The 22,232-nt window shown below is 36.6% G+C and overlaps 1 protein-coding gene across 1 annotated transcript; it reads right to left on the bottom strand.

The window, feature by feature from the left end:
* Positions 1-211: 211 nt before the first annotated feature.
* On the bottom strand, positions 212-21,442 carry LOC128996701 (transcription factor SPT20 homolog). Its single transcript, XM_054422140.1, has 8 exons — positions 21,390-21,442; positions 11,755-11,962; positions 11,120-11,254; positions 7,483-7,626; positions 6,351-6,551; positions 5,164-5,320; positions 4,198-4,343; positions 212-783 (listed from the first exon to the last, which is right to left on the bottom strand). The coding sequence occupies exons 2-8, from the start codon at positions 11,959-11,961 to the stop codon at positions 697-699; spliced, it is 1,077 nt and encodes a 358-aa protein (XP_054278115.1). The 5' UTR covers position 11,962; positions 21,390-21,442; the 3' UTR covers positions 212-696.
* Positions 21,443-22,232: the final 790 nt, after the last annotated feature.

The raw sequence follows: 22,232 nt of genomic DNA, 5'->3' as shown, positions 1-22,232 counted from the left end.
TTTTAAAAATTTTCTCCGACCCCCCTTTTAAATGGAGGGTATTGAATACCCCCCAGACCCCCCGGTCGGTCGACCCCCCCCTATTTTGAAATCCTGGCTACGTCACTGATAAACTATAGAAACTTTTACATATTTTATTTTCCACTAAAAGATTGAGAAAACAAACAAACTTAGTTATTAGACACTTAAGGAAAGAAATCAGTTCTAAATGTTTGTCTTTAATCCCTATACTAGTTTATTTGACTTAAGGCTATTTACAATAACAATAACAATATAGCTAAGTATAAAATGAGTAGAATACATCAACCACAAATTACATTTTCATGGCTGCACACTTATACAGATACAGAAGTATTACTCAAAAGGTAATACTGTATACCAAAGATAAGTAATGAGTAGAGAGAATTTAACCATGTAACATTTGGTGACAAAGTCAGTAGAATCTTTACCTACAATTTTTAGGTAAATAAAACAAAGAGTTGATTTAATACATACAAAATCAAAAACGCTGCACTGTCACGTGTTTTTATAACATTGCAGATTCAAACCATCATTTTGCTGGTCAATTTTTTAAATTCACTGACTTAAGTTGCATTGAGCAGTTTGCTGGTTACCGAGTGGCTGATGAACGACTCCCGGTAACACTGAATTGTTCGATTCACACTCGCGTTCTGACGTGATCAAGAGTCATAGTGTTCAGTATTCGTACTCCTCGCTGCTAGTTGTAGGGTACGTTCTCTGAGGCTGGGTTACAGGTCTTCTGTGCTGAAGAGGGATGTTGACCTAGAAAATAAAATTCGGTTAAATACTTTGTTTCTGAATCATTGTGCCATCTTCAACCCCTGAAATTAACATCAGTAACAGACTGTTGCCGAAGTAGACGTTTTTATTTATGGAAAAACTGTTAAGATGGTTTACGTTTGATCATCATGTAGTTTCTGAGTATTTATGTGATTTCCTCCTGAGCTTAGACCCAAACGTTTAGAGAATAAGAAAGACCACAAGACTAGAATCTTGGCCCGCAAACTTAAAATGTTCCTAAGGTCAAAACCATGAAAAACATCATAATTGGTCTAAAATTTCTGGTTTTCTGTCTGGCAGTATATGACTTTCACAAATGTACCCATAAATTTTGAACCCCTTAAGCAATTGACTTCAAACTTAGGGGCGGTTTGGGAGCTCGAGCCCAGCTAGTACGCGCCTACTGTTGGACGCGCCTAACTTTAGTCCCCGGACCAGAAACCAGGCTTGGGAGCTCGCGCCTAAGTTGAAATGGTCGTAGATCAAGTATAGTCGCGCCTAAGTTGCAGCGCGGCTAGATGGACAGGGAATCGCGGGGAATTCAGGTTTTGACGTTGGCAACGGCCATTGCAGAACCCGTTACCGTTGACAACAACAAAAGATTAACACTTTTTGAAGATGGATACAATTTTATCTTGGTATATCAATGGTGGCTAATTAGTAGACTATGGCGTATGTTTCTGCATTGTACCATTGCAAAAATGTAGTTTTGTAAGATCGTTGTTTTACATCCCAATGACTGAAGAACCGTAATTGTTTATATTAAATTCTTTTAAGATCTAACTTAATTTTCACTTTACGATTTATAATTATTTAATCAGTTGTCCTTAAGTACTACTAGTTGCCTTTTAAGTACTACACCTTATAAATACGTACAGAGCAACATAGGATTAACATCGGAAACTCGGTTTCATGCAATAAAAAGCTTCAAAATTAAACAGTAATTTCCCAGTATAATATAGGGGTATTGAAAAAAAATAATAAAAAGTAATTGCGGAGGTTATGATTATGTGAAGCCAAGGTAAATGTAAAAAAAATCTTTTAATACAGTACTTAGAAAAAATTGTTGTCAATTTAAAATCTTTTTTTACATGACACTCTTTTATCTAATTTTCCTAGGGAAGTATCTATTACCGTAGGTAGCACTTAGTTCCGGGACCGATAAACTTTTCCATTTTGATGTCCCTAGAGGCCAAAAACACTGTTCGTTCAAAATTTTATATATGTATAGCCTATATATAAATGTATTATATATACGTCCATAAACGTGATAACTTGAGTAATTTTTGTCTGATTTTGATAAAATTTGGCATGAAAGTGCTCATTAAGTGTGGCGATTCTCCTTAATGAGTTCGCGAACCAGCATGATCAGACCAAGGGAAACCAGAGTTGTATAGGATAAAAATAGTTTTTTTCTCAATTTTAACCCCTATAACATAAATCTTTGTCTTTAAAATATTTTAAAGAGTAATTTAAAGAGTAAAGAGTATTTTAAAGAGTATAAAAAACAAATTAATATCTTAAAATGTTTTGTACGGTTATTGTCTACAGAGACTATTGGTAAAATTGTAAATTTTAAATTCCCATGTGATGCTTATGGAGAATAAGTTAACTGTTCTAGTGTGGTCGTTTGTGGATATATTTTTATGAAACTTGGCAAATTTATTTATTTTTTATAAAGCTGTTAATATTTTGTTAAAAACACACTTTATTACCCTCCCTGTAGCAGCATATCTACACCGTAGGTAGTTTCAGGTGCTTGTTAAACCTTAAGTTATATAATATAAATTTAATTGAAAGCTCTATTAGGTTATTTGGAAATTCAGGTTTTCTGTGGCGGGTTATTGATATTACTGTATATATTTTCTTATACTCCAAATAATCCAGGTACTCCATTTTGATGTAACTAGCACTTGGTCAATGACACTGAACTGAGCTCTATCACAACGCAATTAAAAGATAACGATTATGACTGTGAGCTATTTGCAGTTTTTTATGTTTTGTTTACTATCTCTTCACTCTTTCGTAGGGGGTGAGTGGGGGGTATGCATGTGGTTGCTTATTATTTCCTTACTAATAAAATATTTATAATTAAGGTACAGGTGCTTATAGCCAAACTCTCAGTTGAAAGAAATTCTATTTAGGGTCCATATTTGTATTGCAGTTAACAGTAAAAACAAAACCAAATAATCTTTCCTTAAATTTAGCTTTCTGCAAGATTTTCGTTTTATTTTGAACAACAGAAAACAAAAAAAAGTTTTATAAAATATACTTTGAGAGTAATGAAAATTGTCTGAATTTAATAACAAATTCCAATATAACATTCTTTTAGTTAATATGTAAACAATTAACTTGCTAATGAGCTAATACCGGCATGATGTCGACGACCTGCCCCCTGGCAGGACTAAAGTTTGGGACTAAACTCACTGATTTTTATGACGAAAACATATCTCTTAGTCCCGAAATTGGTCTCCCAAACCCACCGAGACTATCTCTTAGGCTGGCGCCTAAGTCTACTTGACTCCCAAACCAACAATATTTAGGCGCGAGATTATCCCTGCACAAGTTAGGCGCGCGCCTTACTGATCCCGAGCTCACAAACCCGTTTTCGAGGCGGCAGCCTAAAATACCGGAAATATCCGGATTTAGTCGCGGACTAGCGCTAATACCGAGCTCCCAAACCGCCCCTTAGTGTATAAGTGGCAGATAGGACAAACCTTTGGCAAAAGTATCAGATTTATAAATGTTAATTTGTTTACAGGAGAATTCAAAGGAGGAATTAATAAAGCACTTTTGGGGAAAGCGGTCCAAATCCACACCAAAATCCGAGGCGCTAACCACAACACTACTGTAGCAACACACTAAAAAAAATTCTGTTTCACTAGGCCTAACTGAAACGATGGAAAAGCGAGCATGAAACAAAGTTTCGGTAATGGCTCAGTCATAACTGACGTTTTTAATTTCATCCTGCTTCTAAGCATAGCGTATTATGAAACAGTCTCAAGCTTTTGGAAACTCAACTACAGTAGAACCTCTTTAATCAGAACTAATTGGGACCGGGGGTAGTTCGGATTATTGAATAGTTCGGATTACAGAACATATTGTAGTTTTTACATAAGAATAGTTAAAATGGCGCTTAATTGTTACAGGAAGAGTGAAAAAATGCTTTATAAAGTATAATAAGTGTTTATTTAATACAGTAGTAAACATAGTAAATAAACCGTTCTGTAAATTACAATAGAAACAATTACGGTGCGTACGTATACAATAAATAACTATTGTACTGTGTATGGAGTACAGTTCAATACTGTGTTCGGATTAGTGGATGTTCGGATTAAAGAGGTTCTACTGTAATCTTTGCAACAATAGGTCATTATTAATTTCATTAATGTTTACCTCTTCTGGAGAGTGGAAGACTTGGTTTGCTCTGAACTGTTGTGGTGAAGGGGATGGCCTGAGGGGTGTAGGCTGCTGTACTGGCCTACTAGCCTTCACTGGAACTGGCCTGCTCTCGTAGGCCTGGCCTTCCTCATAGTAGTTCTCTGGAACAGTCAATGTCACGCCTCAACACTTTTGATTTTAGCCTCCGTATTATGTTGAATATTATTGATTTAGATACCTGCTTCTGCGTAATCCGATAATGTTGCTAGTGTCATAACTAGATTTGACTTCCCACAGTCACATTCAGGCGTTAAGGATTTAAAAGTGTTGATTCACGTACAGTTCATTTTTACAACTGTTCAAGCAAACTGTCACACACAAACATTATAACCGCTGACAAATAACAAACAACTGTTTTGGGGAATTATGTGACATGATTTGAGATGTAGAATCTAAAGATACCTATGTCACATCATTTACCAATACTGTACCGGTTTTTATGTTTGGTTGTTTTTAAATTGGGGTTTTTAATGTTTGTGTGTGTCTTTTAAAGTTGGAAACCCAAAATCTCCAGACCCAGATGACATTTATCATTGGGCTAAGAATTAATGATACAAAATATTTATATCCAACTAAAAAGTCAACTTTAGACTAACAAGCCCAGGGTTTGGACCCTTCCCTTCAAAAATTTATAAAATAGCAAAGGTGTAGATAAATGAAAAAGAAAGAGCAAATTTAAGGTACCAGTATAACTTTTTTGCAAAATTATCCATAATAATTTGGAGAAAAAAGTCAGAGTGCTCAAATAATTAGGTCATGTTGCTGGAGTCAGGAGTTAAATGGGTAGAGTACAAATTGGAACAAATAACACTAATCAACAAGAGTAGCATCATTATTCCTTCACTAAATTCATATAACAAATGAATCTATTTGGATCCCTTTGAATTAAAGGTTTACGATTACATGTGATATAATGCTCACCTGGGTAATATCTGTCGGAGTATCTGAGCGTTACATTGGGCTTCTTGTCAAACTCTTCCTGGTTGATGGGCTTGTAGAGGAAGTCGTTGACAAAGTGGTACTGCGAGGACTGTTGGCAAATGTTGTCACTGCTTGGCGGCATACAGATCAAATGGACCTGGATAAGTCACACAGGTAAGTATCACATTGCATATTTTAAACTGTTAAGGTACGCGGGTCGTTCGTAGAGAAAAGAACGTTTTAGCAAGGCTAAAAAATCAAATGATATCAACACAAAACATTATTTACAAGCCACAGTACTTTATTCTACTTTTCTACGTACTCCACTAGGCCGCTAGAGGTTTGAGCCATGTTTTCACTGGTTTTTTAAAACCCTCGATCGTCACTTCCAAACTGTTTCTCACCCAACCAAAAATCCCTTCAATTTTGGGAACAGGTGAAAATCACACTGGGTTCTAGGTCAGGGTCAGGGTTTTAGGGAGGATGACCAAACATTGCTGTCCACATCAGATATTGAAGATCGTGCTGAAGCATGAGGACGGGAGAAAAGACTACCCGACAAAATTCCATGTCTCTTGTTTTTTATATGGTGTCAAAGTTGTAGAAGATTCTCACAAAAGGATTCTTTAGTTTATTATTGCACCTCCTGATATCAACATGAGTTAATCTCTATCGGCCGCATAAACTTTTTGAGCACTTGAAAAGTGGATTACACTCTGCTCTTAACATTTGGCGGGATTTCCAATTAGCATTGTTTTAAAATACTAAAGTAGGGTGACCGCACAGTAATACGACTTAGATCACACTGAAGAGAAAGGATGGTGTAAGCGAATGCACACAAAATTAAAAGAGTTCTGCACTGGACACGGTGTGCTTTCTTCATTTTCTGGACGACCTTAAACAAACATTTTTCATTTTGTATCAAAATGTAGAATTTTTAAGGGTCCTTTTAGCTCTAAACAAAATGGTACAACCCCGCTGTAAAAATACGGTTCAAACATTTTTGCAACTTTTGTGATTTTCCCCATAAAAATCATAGTTACTCCCACCCCTTGCCCATGAAAAGGGTTGTTGGCAAGCTCATGGGACAAAGTATATGTCAGTTTGCTTATACTGTTTTGCAATAAAATATTGGCTAGCTCCTCCACACTTGTGGGATGTCTACTTATACATAAGTCAATGGCTACCTGGTGAAAGAGGAATCCCTCAGGGCAGATCCACGAGTGGCGAGCGTTGTCCTGACAGTAATGGAACACTTCGCAGTTGAGGCCCTCGTCAGCGTAGTATCCAGTCTTGAGTCCGTGGCAGTCGAATTTGCTCTGAGGCAGCAGCAGAGTCAAGCGATCAGGCTCCTCCTTCTCCTCCTCCAGCTCTTCCAACTGCTCTTCCTACACAACAAACAAGATTGTGATTTCAAAATTCCAAATAGTTTTTGGGTATAAAATGGCAGGCCAGTTTTTTTCTTTATCTAAACTCTATCTCTCTTTCATGATTCCTGAGTTTTGAAAGGGCTCAGAGAAGTTAGATACAGAGGAAACATTCAATGGTGTCAATTATGAGTTATATAAATCTAGGGGCGCCAGACGCAACCGAGGTGCGGATTTTAACCCAAATATGAGTGAAGAATGAGTGTAGAATGGTTTAATATGATCTGTGTAGCTTGTTACTGACTAAGATCAGCTGATTCATTAGCCAGGATCATTTATTTGAAACCCAATGATCAGGAACAACAGGGTCCAGTTTCCAACCATCAAAAAGCTACTGGCTTTTCTCAGGATCGAACCAGCGACCTTCTAATTGTTAGCACTATAACAACTCAGCTACGCATCCAATTTACCAGGGCAATGTCAAACACTGTCGCTTCTCCTAACCCCCTCGTACTCCTTTCCCTTGCCATTTTGTACTCGCTCAATCTGGAAGAAGGCCCTGATGTGTCCTTTGCAATAGGAACTTCTGCAGAGTGCTAATTGCTCAGGCTCTTCCTTGCTCGTTAAAGGTATACATACACGCACGCACAACACACTATAGTCCTCACCACCCTAAGTTGAGGCAGCCAAAGGCCGCACTAGATATACGCCGTGCGGCCTTGGGCTGCCTCAACTTAGGGTGGCGAGGACTATAGAGTTGAAAGAAAGCGCTTGGTTGTTCCGTAAGCAAGTTTTCTCTGTACCTTACTTCTTGTGGTTCATTGTAGGAGTTACTAATTATTTTCAAAATGAAATGTATACTCTGGTACTTCTAGAAACTACAGTAAAAGATCATGTGTCTAGTATGTAGCAGTATGTTGACAAACTATTAGTTTATAGTGAAGTTACTTACAGTCAGCTGTTGTTGTGGGTTAACTCTGAACCGTTGCTGCTGCTGTTGTTGTTGAGGACGTCTGTATTCAGACTGCTGAGGCTGGGGACGAGACCTGAGCACAACCTGAGGTGTAGGGGAGGGCGCAGGACGATATTGTGTCGGCTAAAACAGTAATCCTACATCAATCTTTCTTATTAATAGTGTTCAGTTTATTCACATCCATAGGGAGCAAGCTAGTCTAGTGGTAGAAGGTGGGGCTTTAGATCCCAACAATCATCTAAGCATTTTATTAATGTAATAGTATCATCATTTTTTTTTTTATTAAATACTAATTTATAATTAAATACTTATTTCACTGCTAAAACAAAGTTTGCTAACAATTGCTCAGTACTTTGAGTATTAAGTTTTGGTAAGAGAGAGCCAAGTAAAATAATCAGTATTTAATCAGAACTATTTTCCCCTGTATCGAGTAATTTTCAGGGTAATCTTTGCTTAATAACAACTTATGTTTTTCCCTTTGTACTGTAAATATTGTGCCTTAGCTAGTATATTGTGGATAGCTTTTTATAAAAATGTTACAAGTCTTTTGTTTACTTTTTCCTTATTACAGTATTCTATTCAACCAACATAGTTACTATGTAACCCATAAGACGAATGATATATTTTTAAATTTTCAAATGAGATGCGTAGCGAAATACAAATTTTCCTAAGAGAGTAGCTGTTGTTCACGTTTTAGACCAGAAATAAATTATTTATAACATTTGAAATAAATCGTCAAAGCCGTTTTTGAGATCTTTATACAAAATGCATGTGCAAGCAAGCATACATACAAGCAAACATACAGGGTTAGTAAAAAGTGTGGAGACCCCCTGTTATTTTTTTAACGGCCCATACTAGAAAAACTAAACTCGGCACACCATTATGGCATGTTATGAAGTACTTTTTGGGCATAACCGCCACTTGGTGTTCATCCCCAAAATGGGGGATTTTGGGGGAAACTAAAAAAATTCAAATACAAAGACCCATCGAGTGTCTCCTCATTTTGAAGGTCCTGGTAAAAGAAAACCAACAACGCAAACTAGAGGTCTCTATCTCAGTTCAGTACAAAATGGCAGCCAATTGAAATTCTCATAAGTTCCCAAACCCAAAATGGGGGATTTTGGGGGAAACTCAAAAATTTTAAATGATAAGCCCCATCGAGTGACCCCTCATTTTGAAGGTCATAATAAAAGAAAACTAACAACGCAAACTATAGGTCTCTATCTTAACACAGTAAAATATGGCAGCCAATTGAATATAAAATTGCAAGTTATTTCCGATTGCTAAAGATTTCAATCAGCTTCCATTTTTTACTGGATTGAGATAGAAACCTCTAGTTTGCGTTGTTAGTTTTCTTTTACCAGGACCTTCAAAATGAGGGGTCACTTGATGGGGCTTATTATTTAAAACTTTTGAGTTTCCCCCAAAATCCCCCATTTTGGGTTTGGTAAGCAAGTGGCTATTGGGCTTAAAAAGTACTTCATAACATGCCAAAAAGGTGTGTAGAGTTTAGCTTTCCTAGTGTGAGCCGCTACAAAATTTACAGGGGGTCTCCAGACTTGGAAAGCTGCAAGTTAAATTCAACTTCTGAGAATTTCAATTGGCTGCCATTTTTTACTGGGTTGAGATAAAGACCTCTAGTTTGCGTTTTTGGTTTTCTTTTACCAGGACCTTCAAAATGAGGGGTCACTCGATAGGTCTTTGTATTTTAAATTTTTAGTTTCCCCCAAAATCCCCCATTTTGGGGATGTACACCAAGTGACGGTTATGCCCAAAAAGTACTTCATAACATGCCATAAAGGTGTGCCGAGTTTAGTTTTTCTAGTATGGGCCGTTAAAAAAATAACAGGGGGTCTCCACACTTTTTACTAACCCTGTATTGTTCATATAGGTAGGTATAGGATCCACACAGTTGAAGCAAAATAGACAAATATTATCAAGAGCTGTTATTTATTGCCTACTATTTATGGAGGTGGACATGTGGTCAGAATGCCGTAACATGAGCCGGGTTGTAGAAAGTGGTCCAGAAAGTGAGAACATGATATTAGCAACGGTCCATATCTGGACTCGGAACACCCACATCTGAGCTACACTCTAGAGCAGCTATTTAAAAACCAATTAAGTCCATATTTGATCACTGCAGCTCAAAATGAGTGAGGAAGTTTAAGTCCATGAAATGTAATGACTTCAAGTGTAAGAATTGGTTGCACTTGGTCCATGGATAGAATTGGTTGTAAATATTCACATGAACTCTATTGTCAAAATGATTGTGCAAGAAGAATAGGCATGAGGTAATGGGGAATACATTGTTGAGGGGTATTGAAAAGGCTTACACAATGATCTGTAGTCTATTATTGTTAATGCCAGTGGCCACAGACTTAGTCTTGTTGCTATAAGAGCGATGACTCCTACGTTTAATTAATTTTGCTGATGGACTCTGACCACCAGCTTTTGTTAAGTCTTATGACCAATCTTTCACTGAGTCAGGGACAATTGCTTTGTACAAGCTGAATATGATGTCGAATGGAGTGAGATGCCTTTTGTGTAGCTCTACTGACTGCTGATCAGTGATCAGCTGTTTGATTTCGTTTACAATAAACATATGAGTAGGCCATAACAATTACAAAACATCTGCTATAGTATAGTATAAACTTCACTGTTAGTTCAGAACTTCTAAAAAAACCTGTATTTTTCAGTGTCTTTCACCCAATTTGTTATGTCAATCAAATTAAATGGGGTGTTATTGTAATAATTGCTTTAAATTAGTTTAAAATAGCTTTAATTTTAATTTTTGCTACTGTACAACATGATCAGATGATTCATCTCACAGATAAGTCCCAACTGAAGTACACAAATTATTCTTCTCAGTAAATCCACCTGTTGCACTCAGAGTACAAAGCTATGAACATATAAGAATGTAACACTCTCACCAAAGTAAATTCTTTATTTATGTTCCACAAGGTGTAAGGGTGATAAGAGAATGTTTTGAAGGCATGCTACATAACTGAACCTGCAGCGGGTGTGTTGCTGCGCCTACAGTGACCGGTTGGCGGGTAAACTTCCTTACTCAGATGTGACATAACAGCTGGACCTAGCAATCAGCTGATCTGGTCACACACTGCCCTGCTGTTACTAATCGGGTCAACTCTCTTCCGGCTTTTAGGTTATGTGAGTTACGAATCCCAATGGAATTTCCTCTTGGGGTTTAACGTTTGATTGCTAATACATTAATTTTTTTGATTCACACCGAAGTAATTTTTTTCAGAGATACTCACATATAAAAACTATAGGTAATCAAGTTCATGGCGTGCGTGTGTGTGGCAACGTCGCACCGGCCGGTCTTTTGATATTGGAATAACAAACGTGCAGACATGAACATTGCGCAGAAGTTCCATTATGAATTAGTACCTACAACAGCTGTTTCGGCAGGCCGGGACTGCGGCGTTGCCACTTTTGTCTATCCACGGCCTTACAGGAGCCCATTTAAAAGAAGAGTTTTTCTTCTTAAGGAAAATAGTCGAAACTACTGTACTCAGATTTTAGCAAATTGTCAAAACTATTATGTCTTAAATCTGTTTTATCTCCACCCCCTAAACAGAACGTAATGTAGGCCTACCTGGGCGGTGTATTGTTGTTGTCTGAGGACAAGGGGCTGAGGGGTCGGAGAGACAGTGTTTCTATCAATTTCATCAGCTTCCTCGTCAACTGGGGTTACCGTGCGGAACCCCTGAGGTGCAGACGACAGCTGCCCCTGCCAACAACAGAGAAACATCAGGAAAGTCTGAGAAAATATTTGTCGAAGTTGGCCTCTTAACTTTGCATTTGAACATACGTACAAGGCTCCGGAACTAACTGGAGTATATTTAATCTATGGCCCCGCATTTGTGTGGAGAGTATCCAACAGAGCAAGTAGTGAGCCGGTACAGTGCAAGAGAGAAGTGTATGGATAAAATAAAGTGGCTTGCATCAAGAACCGAAGTTATCACTGCCTTAAATAGCCTGTCGTGCTCAAAAAACTTGCTATGTTTCTTCCAAAAACTAAAGTGACTGAAACTTGTCTGTCAATCTAAACCTGAGTGAGGGCTGCATAGTTAGTTATATCATGTAAAATATTCTTTACTCCCCTAATAAATTATATATACCTAAACCATTATATTTTACCATAAATCATCCTTGGCATTGGGTGAAAATACACTTTGATACATATTGATGAAATTAAGTTTGTATACTTTGACTTTACTGATATCCTACCTGGAAGCGTGGTAGGTTAGTTTGTTGCAGCCCTCCAGTGAAGGGCTGTGGCTTGGGGGTTGGCCTGAACCCCGTCAGACCGCCAGAGTAGAAGGGCGTCTGTCTCTTATCCCTGTCATCCTTTGTGTCATCTTCGAAGGTTGTAGAGTCGTCAGCCTTAGCTATCGCAGCCAAGGCCAGCAGAGCCGTCAGCAGAACCACTCTCATTCTGAAAACAAATAGAAAGTTAATTAACTGCCATTCCGACACAGAGTATGTGAACTACAGACCAGCAGAATGAAAGCTACGTTCAACAACGATTCTGAGAAGTACTAGTGAAATATGTGAATCGCCGGGAGAATGAGAAAGAATCGTAGAACAACGTCTGTGCTATGCACGCAACAGACCTAATGCCAAGATTAAACTGTTAATAGGAAGGAAAACACGAACTCCTGTCAGTCACCATCAAGAGAGATTGTTGACGGAATCATCAATGTTTCCTTTTAATTCGATCTTCAAAATGTCCGATTTTGTTGGAGAACGTTTTTTGGTTTTTTTGGCACGTACGTGCTCGTTTTGTGGTTTTATTTCTTTTGCCAATTAAATAAATACATTAATGTATTTGTTATTTTAATTTGCCTCTCTTTGTGGAAGAGAGATATGTAATAACTTTTACATCCTTAAAAAGATCTGTGTAAGTTGTATAATAACCGACATGGATCATAATATATAGTGAGTTTTTCTGTAGGTAATCCATAAACAACGTAAACATTTCAGCATATTCCCATATTATAAATAATATGGTATAGGCTACTTTTGCCCCACATAGTGATCTTCTAGTAAAGGAGTGTGGAATTAGCTTATTTCTTGCACAATAAGCTGGTTATACTTTAGCTCTATCACTATCAAGCTATAATATATGGTAATTTTGTCGTTAATATATGGTCGGGATCTCCAGTTTCCAATTTCGGATACAATTTTGTACACCCCAACCCCAAAAAAGTTGCTCCCAACCGGTATAGGGAAACATCACCACATCCTCTAACTAGAAAGTGTCCGCAAAAAATATGATTTTTACGAGTGGCGAGCACGTACCAAACCAACACCACGCTCTGTCGGGCCACAAAAACCAGGGAAAGTTCGTCACGGCACCCCTGCCTCGCCGACGTGTTGTGCGTGGTCTATTGTCAATGTATTCAATATATGTAGCGGAAACATTACGCTTATGTCTTCTTTCGTTGGCGGAAAAATTGTTACGACATTGAGAATATTTCTGTTACCCAGCTTTTGTGATCAATTCAATTTATTTGTGAACCCATAATGCCTTAGGTCTGGTGTTTGCTAAAACGATTGTTGCAGCTATTATCTTTGATTGTGGCAGATATTTTTTACATTATTATTTTCTTTATAATTCACCATGAGTGCATCATGTGCACCATGACGATGTATGTAGTTATAGTCTGTATGATGTAACCTGTCTCCTGACGCTCCGACTACCTAGGTAGATGTCAGGAGACAGGGTCCATCATACAGACCATAGACATGCCAAGGCCCTACTGCTGTCATAAGTGGGAACTGTAGAGAAAGAGGCGGATTTGTGGCAGAAAACAACGGCTTTTAGTGTCATTACCTCTGAATCCCCAGCTCCCGGAGTTAGCTCTTAGGTAGGCTACACCATTTTGACTCGATTTACAAAAAGCCTTATTAGACTTGTCTGTCTATTTTTCATACCCACGTACTTTGTTGGGGATCCAACAAAGCCGAAAATGCCGATATTTCGACGCAACAAGTACACTGATGCTAAAGTGATGGGAACGGAGGCGGTCCAAGGTCCAGACTTTCCAGCAGCAAGTGGCTGCAAATCATCCTGACACGACAAACAAGCTAGAAAGTTGGGTTACAAGTACCAATATCTGTGGAACATGTGACGGGAAAGTAACGTGATCTGGAACAAGTATCGATGTCGAAACCGAAAGCTATTGAAAGTAACTCATACTCACACGCATGAGGAAAGTTCGGAAATTTAGATCATTCTTTGACATAGAGTTTACTTTGAGCCATGGACGGTCGTCATATTTTAAACCTTTTGAATTATTCGTTAGCAACATAATTGTAGCCATAATTTTGGTAACACAAGAAAGACGATTCGATGCAAAATCAATTACCCAATTTGACTTGACTTGATCGTGATGTTTCACCAGGTGACCGCTGTTTATAGTATGTATGTAGTATGTCGATTATAGTATGTATGATGAAACCTGCCTTTTAAACCTCGCCTAGCAATCAAAATAATGTTTCGCTGGTTCAATTTAGAGAAAAGTCAGTAGCTGATCATTGGGATCTAAATAAATTATCCTGGCTAAGAAACAATCTGATCAGTCACTAAGCTACACAGATCATCTCACACCATTCTACACTCATTTGAGTTGAAATAAGCACCTAGGTGGCGTCCCCATCTCAATTGATAATTAGTTGATAGTCTACTTTCCATCTTAATCAGTCTAACACAACACACGTCCAAACCGGTTACAGCACATTCTAATCTCAATGTTACAATGTTTATTGTGGTTATGCAAGTGATACCAATGCACTTTCTCCCATGCACCACAGGTGTCTGGGCGTTCTATGAGGTTGTTCTATCTATGGTGTCGGGGCGTTCTATGGGGGAAAGTGTTCCGCGATCGCAGCTAAATCACCTCATCTATCGGCGTTGGTGCGATGAGCCACGATTTTGTAATTGTTGACATTTATAGCCTAACATGGGATTGTGGTTTTACTGCTCAATTTTGTTGGGAAATTAGGGATGTACGATAAGGAAATGTTGTTTCAACATTTGAGGTTAGCTTACAATCGGTTTAAAAAAATTCGTTGTGATTCAGGACTTTTGTATTATTACGTAATATCCCTAATATGTAGACAATTTTTATTTTGAAAAGATATTTGAATGAGCCATTCACAGGGTACGCTACAGTCTAAAATATCTTTTCCCATAGTTGTTATTATAATTTATGTTTTGCGACTTTAAGCAACTCGATTTGACATGATTTGTAACAATTATTGTTTTGTTTATTTATTCCATTATCCACATAAATTCAACAGATTCTCCCCATATGATTCCCGTTTTGTAACATATTTTATAACGTTTGAACATTTAATCTGTCGTAATAGTAAGCCCGTTACTAGTCCTGAAAACAGGTGTTTACCGGACGAGTGTAGTCGTTCCAGTGCTAGACGAAGTCGAGTAGTCGAGTGCGGGATTACCATACGAGTCCGGTACACACATTTTAGACGAGTGACTTGCGATATTTTATACCATATACTTAGCTAACTTAAAAATAATATAATCTGTACAAATCCTTATATTTATCATTGACTAGCAGAGTACCCGTCCTTCGTACGGGGTTGGCATATAAGTATCAAATGCTTATAGCAGTTATGAGTGAGGACATGGTTTAAGAAATTTCGGTTCTTTTTGAAGTTCGTTCGCTACGCTCACTCACCTTTAGGTTGGAGCTCGTTCGCTGCGCTCACTTTCCTTCAGGTTAGCTCGTTCGCTACGCTCACTTGTCTTCAGGTTAGCTCGTTCGCTACGCTCACTCGCCTCCAGGTTGAAGTTCGTTCGCTACGCTCACTCACCTTTTGGTTGCAAATTAGCTGTTGTCATAAATGTAAAAGAAATAATGCTAGTGCTGCACCCTGTTGGTAATCCTTGTAACTTTAATGCTATTGAAAATCATAGAACAGAACCATCTTGTTTAATTGAAACAGCTGTTAAGATTCATTAATTCCATTTCTCATAAGGTTAACATGGGAACCTTTGCTCCAGAGCCACTGGGGCGGAGCCCGGAAGGATTTTTGGGATAAAAATATGCCTATATGTTAATCGGGAATATGAGCTATCATCATGCCGAATTTCAGCCCGATCCGACCAGTAGTTTTCGCGTTTACTTTTCCCATACACACAGACACCACCTCTTTTTTATAATAGTATAGATATCTATATATACTGTATAAAAGAGGAAGTATGTATGTATGTAACCTATGGACTCCGAAACCACTCGACAGATTGTAATGAAACTTTCAGGCATCATTAAGCGTTATTCAAGGACGGTTTGTGTGAAGTTTGGTGCAGATCCGTCAAAAGGGCTCCACCCCAGTGGCTCTGACGTTTCCCATGTTAACCTTATGAGTACTCATATTTAAATTGAATTAAAGAATCAGTTTTTGTTTATAATCAATCATTGCCAAATATTACAGTACAGACAGTAGTACGTAGTGAACCCCTATTTGATGTATCTGGTGGCAAACAGCTGTTTTCCGAACTAAATACTTGCATGGGAAGTTCGTTAAAACAGTGTAGTGTGGCGTAAAAATATGTAATGCTCAGATTTCCCGTTTTCGAAGGTAAAGAGACGTGGTTTGATTTGTAACATTTATCTTATTGCATATTTTGTATACCTTACCCATCCTTTACAGATTGTTTGCATCTGACTCCCTGCCGTCTATACATTTTCACATTTTAATTTACGTATTAGAATTAATCTCCAGAGGGAAATATTATTCGTGACTTCCCTCCAAACAGAACGCTTGTCACCGACTTCGCAACACGGGACAACTCCGACAGGAAACCAGAACACTTTCTCCATTTATGTAAGAAACTGGTTTTTCGATCCGGAGTTAAAATCGCTCATTATAATTCCAACGGATGATTGAGTTATTGCAGTTTAGGAAGGTATCAGTGCGTGAAGCGGGTGTCGTTACTGATGGGTCTGGTGAACTTTTACTACACACACAAATCATTCTATTTTGGGGCTATTATAATTGTTTACGTTTGTATGGGAAGAGGCCAAACCATGGCATTGTACTGTCGGTTTTTTGTTAGATGGCATAATAATTTGATAGCACAAGGACCAAATGAAAATTACATCTGGGTCCGAAATTGATTTCGCTTGGAATCGAACCGGCGACCGTTGATTTGAAGGCGAGCATTACTAGTCGCCCAAACAATTACTGTCACTAAGTATTGTAGTTACACTATTTTTTATTATGACAGCATGTTTGTGAAGTATTCAAAGCCTATTTAATTGTTATATTAGCCTATACAAGCTATGCATTTAAAGGAATAGAATTTGAAGGAAGTACTTGAGTTAAAATGATTTTCGCAGATATATGAAGTATCACAAGTTGACTATGTTTATAGATATCCGAAGCTGAATCCACCTTTAAAACTATCATGAACATAAGTTAAACGTTATTTATAGCAACAAAGGAACTGCAATTCAAAAAATAAAAAATTCTATCAAGGCTATTACGACAAAACTGCATTGTACAATATAGAGACTTCTAATTTTGTGGTTTGAGATGAGTGTTGATTTCCCTTTCGTATTTTTCCATAGTTTTTTTTTTACCTATTGTATCTTGTGTCCTATCTTGTCATAGGTTCTTTCACCTTGGTGGAATCAGATTGTAAATCCCGAAACATCCTGAAAATTGTGAATATTAAATCAGTGATGGGAAATTATTGTAATAATCACTAACAATGAACTGTACACAAAGGCACTTTCCTGTTAATGGGAACGTAAATTATCAACGATGATTTTATTCGATATATCGATATTTTTTATTTCATGTACGATTCACATTCCTTCTGCAAACGCATTTACAAATAGACAACTATTCTTGTTTAACTTAACTTAGGCAACAATAATATGTAGGATTAAGAAATGAAACTGTTCTAAAATCACGTAACACAACTAACCAAACTTGCTGTACTAGTTCAAAATTCCGTTTGATAACAGAAAAGGCATGAGTGCCTTCAAACGGGATTTTGAAATAGTAAGTTTAGGCTACAGCAAGTTTGGTTAGTTATGTTAGGTTAGTTTAGAACAGTTTCATTTCATTGTTCATGTTGATACCGAACAATAAGTTATCGAAGTTGCCAGCTGATATGTTTTACTCCGTTAATATCGATATGTTGGATCAAACAGTAAAATGTTGATGTATCGAAAAAACCATCAATAACAATGAATGTTCCCCTAACGAAAGTACCTAAACGAATAATTGTCATAAGGTGATGCATATGCTTTTAGTGGCGATCTGACAATTCACATTTCTTCTTCTTCAGAAAGACGTTATCGAGTGTTACACGGTTTATTTAACCTCATGTAAGGAAAGGAATTGCGACAGTTAACAAATTGCTTATTTATACACAAATTACCGGTGACACGGGTAAAGGATGACAAGATGAAACTTGTCTTGGCATTTCACGTTCCTCGACCTTACATGGGTCTTCCTTGGACTTAGCAAACGTGTGGTTACCAGATGCTATGAGTAATTGATTTCTTCAGACAGTATTTACTTCAGTATCCAATAGTCAATGAGTGTATATGACATATTTTTAAGTTTTCGACCACTGGACGACCACTAGTATATTTAATTCCGTAAGCGAAACGGTCCCCACGAAATATCTCGAGTTAGGAAAAAGGTAGCATGGTTTTTGAGAATTAATTTTAAAGCTTAAGGCCAAAGGACGGTGGGAAAATATAAGAAGTGTCAAAAATTACCCCTGCTCTGCCCCACGGGCCGTCAAAGATCCGGTCATTATCTAATGGAAGTACTGCTACAGTGTTTCTATAAGCTGTTTCAAATATACCAGCTGATGTAAACATTGTGTATTTGTTTGTTTATTGATTTTAGTATTCTATCATTGACTTTTAATTTAACGTTCAATATCGAATAGTCAATGATGGTTCCATTTTTGGTTTGGATTAGTAGCAGTGTTGAAATGTATAGTGTTAGGCGAAGACCGCGACTACGAAGGAGAGTATTTTGGAATGGTGCACAGCATAGGGAATGGCCAACGGAGGTGAAGGGCAGCAATTGCTTCTATGGGGCCCCTAGTCTTCATTTTATTTCCGTGAGTTTTCAGCTAGATTTTCAGAAATTAGAGTAAGCTCGGTGAAAATGTTTTGATGTTGGAAAATGTCTAATTGTTTAATTTGAACGTGGTACTACTGTATTGTTTTTTGGTCCCAAAGTAGATAGGCTATCTATGGACCTACTGTCGCCTGTATTTAATCAGAGGACGTATTTAAATGTTACACGCTACTAAAAATAGTTTACACACGGTTGATGAGGGTCATAAGTACAAAGTTTATAATAGGACCCACTCTCAGTTTTTGGAGATAAAAATATGATTCATCGGAAAGAAAACGATCCTTGCAGCACACTAACTCAACTAAACTAAGTTCTTTGTATTGTAAATCTTGCTAAAACTTTAACATGAGAACGGTAGGTTTACTTCACAAAGTTTCTGGGGTCAATGGTTAAATACATACATACACACAGGGTGTTGCGTTGCATACTGATTTTTTTTTATTGAACTTCTTTAATGTTTTAAGTGACATTTGACCTATCCAATATATTTTAAAAATTTGGGTTTTCTTTTCTGAGTTCGTTTGGCTCTTCTACCCGGCCGAATTTCATGATTGAGGTATCAAATTGAAGGTATACACGCACAGACTTCACATCAAGCATCGGCATATATTTATTTACTGTATTACTCGACCGAAAACATAAATTTGATTTATTTTCAAATTCTTACCAGTTATAATTATATAATCCTTTATATTTTGGTCTAAGAACCTTCAGTGAAATCCAGCTTTCATTTAAGCTATTAGTTATTCAAATCGGATGAGTTACAAAAACGCAAGGTAAACAGCCTAAATAAACATTATTTTATAAGATTTTCCATAACTAAAAACCAATACTCCAGGATTGTTTATGGTTTTAATTTGATTTAGACCCAAAATAATCAGTAAATTATGGGCTTTAATTTGAGCCATAAATTCAAGATACTGTATTACTCAATCAAAAATCATAAACTTATTTCTCGGATATTTATTTCAACGCTGCGGAACAGCATAGTCCCTCTAGGCATAACCCTATATTATTACAATTAGCCAATGCGACTTCCTAACTTAATATTCTCTGAGTAGCTGAATGTTTTAGCTGACCTTCAAATCTAAACGTTGCTGGTTTGATCATATCCAAAGCAGATTATGGACACAGATACAATTAACGATTAATTTTGTCACTGAACGATCAATTAGGGATACAACAATTCATTAGTTGGTCGATGTTAACAGGGTTTGTACCGTTCTCATACAAAAAAGTAAAAAAATCCAATCAAGTAAAAATTGTATGTATAAAAATTAGACTCTATAACATTGTAGCAACACACCTATGTATACATTTCCCTTCGTCCTTGGAGTTTCTGGTTCGTTCACCGTCACAGTCAAGGTCCTTTGATTGCTCTCGACTTTCACCTTTCTCTGTTTCAAATCATTTTTATCACCTGCATATTTTCCACACAAGTCAGTCACAGGTTTTATTATTCCAGTATCCATTTTACTTTCTAAATTTCCACTATCCACTGTTTCACTGGGTGAAAACAAACAGTCCAATGTTCAAAAATATTAAGTGTTGTAGTATTCAAGTTGAATAGTCATTTGACTTAAGATATTAAATGGGAAACTGTGTGGTAGTGCTAGTAATCAAAAGGTCGCCGGTTCGATCCTGAGAAATGTTTGAAGCTTTTTTGAAACTGGACCCAGCTGTCTTTCATCGGGCTTTTAATAAATGGTCCTGACTAATGAAACAGCTGATCTTAGTCAGTAACAAAACTACACAGATCTCACACCATTCTACACTCATCCTTCGCTCATATTTGGGTTAAAATACGCACATAGGTGTCGTCCCCATCTTAATTGATAATGAGCTCACTAGTAGATGAATGAAATATTAATTTATTTATTTTAAGAAACAGGTGCAATGGTCGTATTTAAATTTTAATATTTACGTTATATCAATTGTATCAGTCATCCACAGTAGTTGATCTGTGGTTCTATTAATGCAATTATGAAATATAGTCATGGTTGTAATGGAAAGTAGGCCTATTTATATACTTATTGTAAATTGTGAAATATAGTTATATTTACTTCGTTTGAATATAGTTGTGAAAAGAATTTCCACACTGGCCATTTGTAATATCGAAATTTCTACTATAATAGACTATTTAATATATTGTATATCAATGCTAGCTATTAATCAGATTTATTAACCCTTACATCAAGTGAGGAATCCAAAATCTATTATTTTTACGTTAAAATATATTTAATTTACAATTCGATACAAATTAAATATTTTACTTTTTACATTTAATGAACTTGAACAGTGTAGACTATAGATTTTGTTTATTGTAATTTGAAATTAATTTGATACATTTACATATGCGATTCCATTATTCATTATTTATATGCGATACCTTACCATAAACTTAATGCATTATTATTTTATAACATTAAAACTCATTATAGAAATATAAAGACGCATTAAGCGAAATTTATATATTTTCTGGCTTAAACTCTGTAAAACTGTTAGAGAAAGTGACATTTCTGTGTAAACAGAAGACAAATAACATAAAAAGTGTAATTTAAATATGCTTAACAAATTATAATACGTAAAAATATAAAATTAGAAATTTTAAGTTTAATATTTCAGTTATAATGTAAGACTTTTAAATGATTTTTGTGTTTATGGATAAGATGCATATCAATAACAACTTACGATTAAAAATTAAAAAATACACTACTTACTTATAATTTAAGTCCCAAAATCGTATCACAAACACACAGACAGACAGACAGTCCGCCGGTGCGCTCGTTGGCTCTTATATGCGCGCCATGTTGGTTCCAAGGGGGGGTACTTTTGGAAGGGGGGAGTGGCCCCCCACGTGGGAAAATCAAGAAAAGCTGAAAACGGTTGAAAGCTAATCAGATTATCTAGATAAGAATTAAATTGTAATATAACACGCAGACTCTCTCGTGTCCATGATGCGTGCCATCTTTGATACAATTATCAGATTGGTTTTTAATTTTGGTTTTACACTTTCAGTTTAGAAAGAAAATCGAAAATTTTAAACATTTATAGAAACAATTTGCATTTTAATTTTTCGATTTACTTCCTGCTAAAAAATACACAATTTCCAAATTTATTTTTTTAATAGATGCATTTCTTCAGAAATTAAACAAATTTGTTCTTGGAACTATGGTCTACGAAATACACTTGCACAATATACATTTTTTTATAAAAAATATGCAAACGAGTGGAAATTATCAAAGTTGTGCGCAAATATTGGTGTGGGAAGGTTGTTTTACTGCCAGAATAAAAAATCTCAAATTTTTACTAGACCCTGTATTACTAAAATTATATATGAATTCCTTAACAATTCAGATAAGGATTATAGTATTTCCACAATAACCATGTTGTCTACGATCATTGTGTGACACATATAAAAAAAATAAAAATCTGAAAATTGTAAATCTTGATCTATGTTTCTAAGAACAATTCAGCTAATAATGTTAAAGAATACTCTTGTTGCAGCAAACCTGCATGCATACTGAGTAATTTTCAATTTGTCTGATTGGATTTTTAATATA

Source organism: Macrosteles quadrilineatus, unplaced genomic scaffold (genome assembly GCF_028750875.1).
Source record: "Macrosteles quadrilineatus isolate MER2022 unplaced genomic scaffold, UCM_ALF_1.0 Scaffold_6__1_contigs__length_79288215, whole genome shotgun sequence".
NCBI lineage: Eukaryota > Metazoa > Arthropoda > Insecta > Hemiptera > Cicadellidae > Macrosteles > Macrosteles quadrilineatus.
This window is presented reverse-complemented; position numbering and strand designations above follow the sequence as displayed.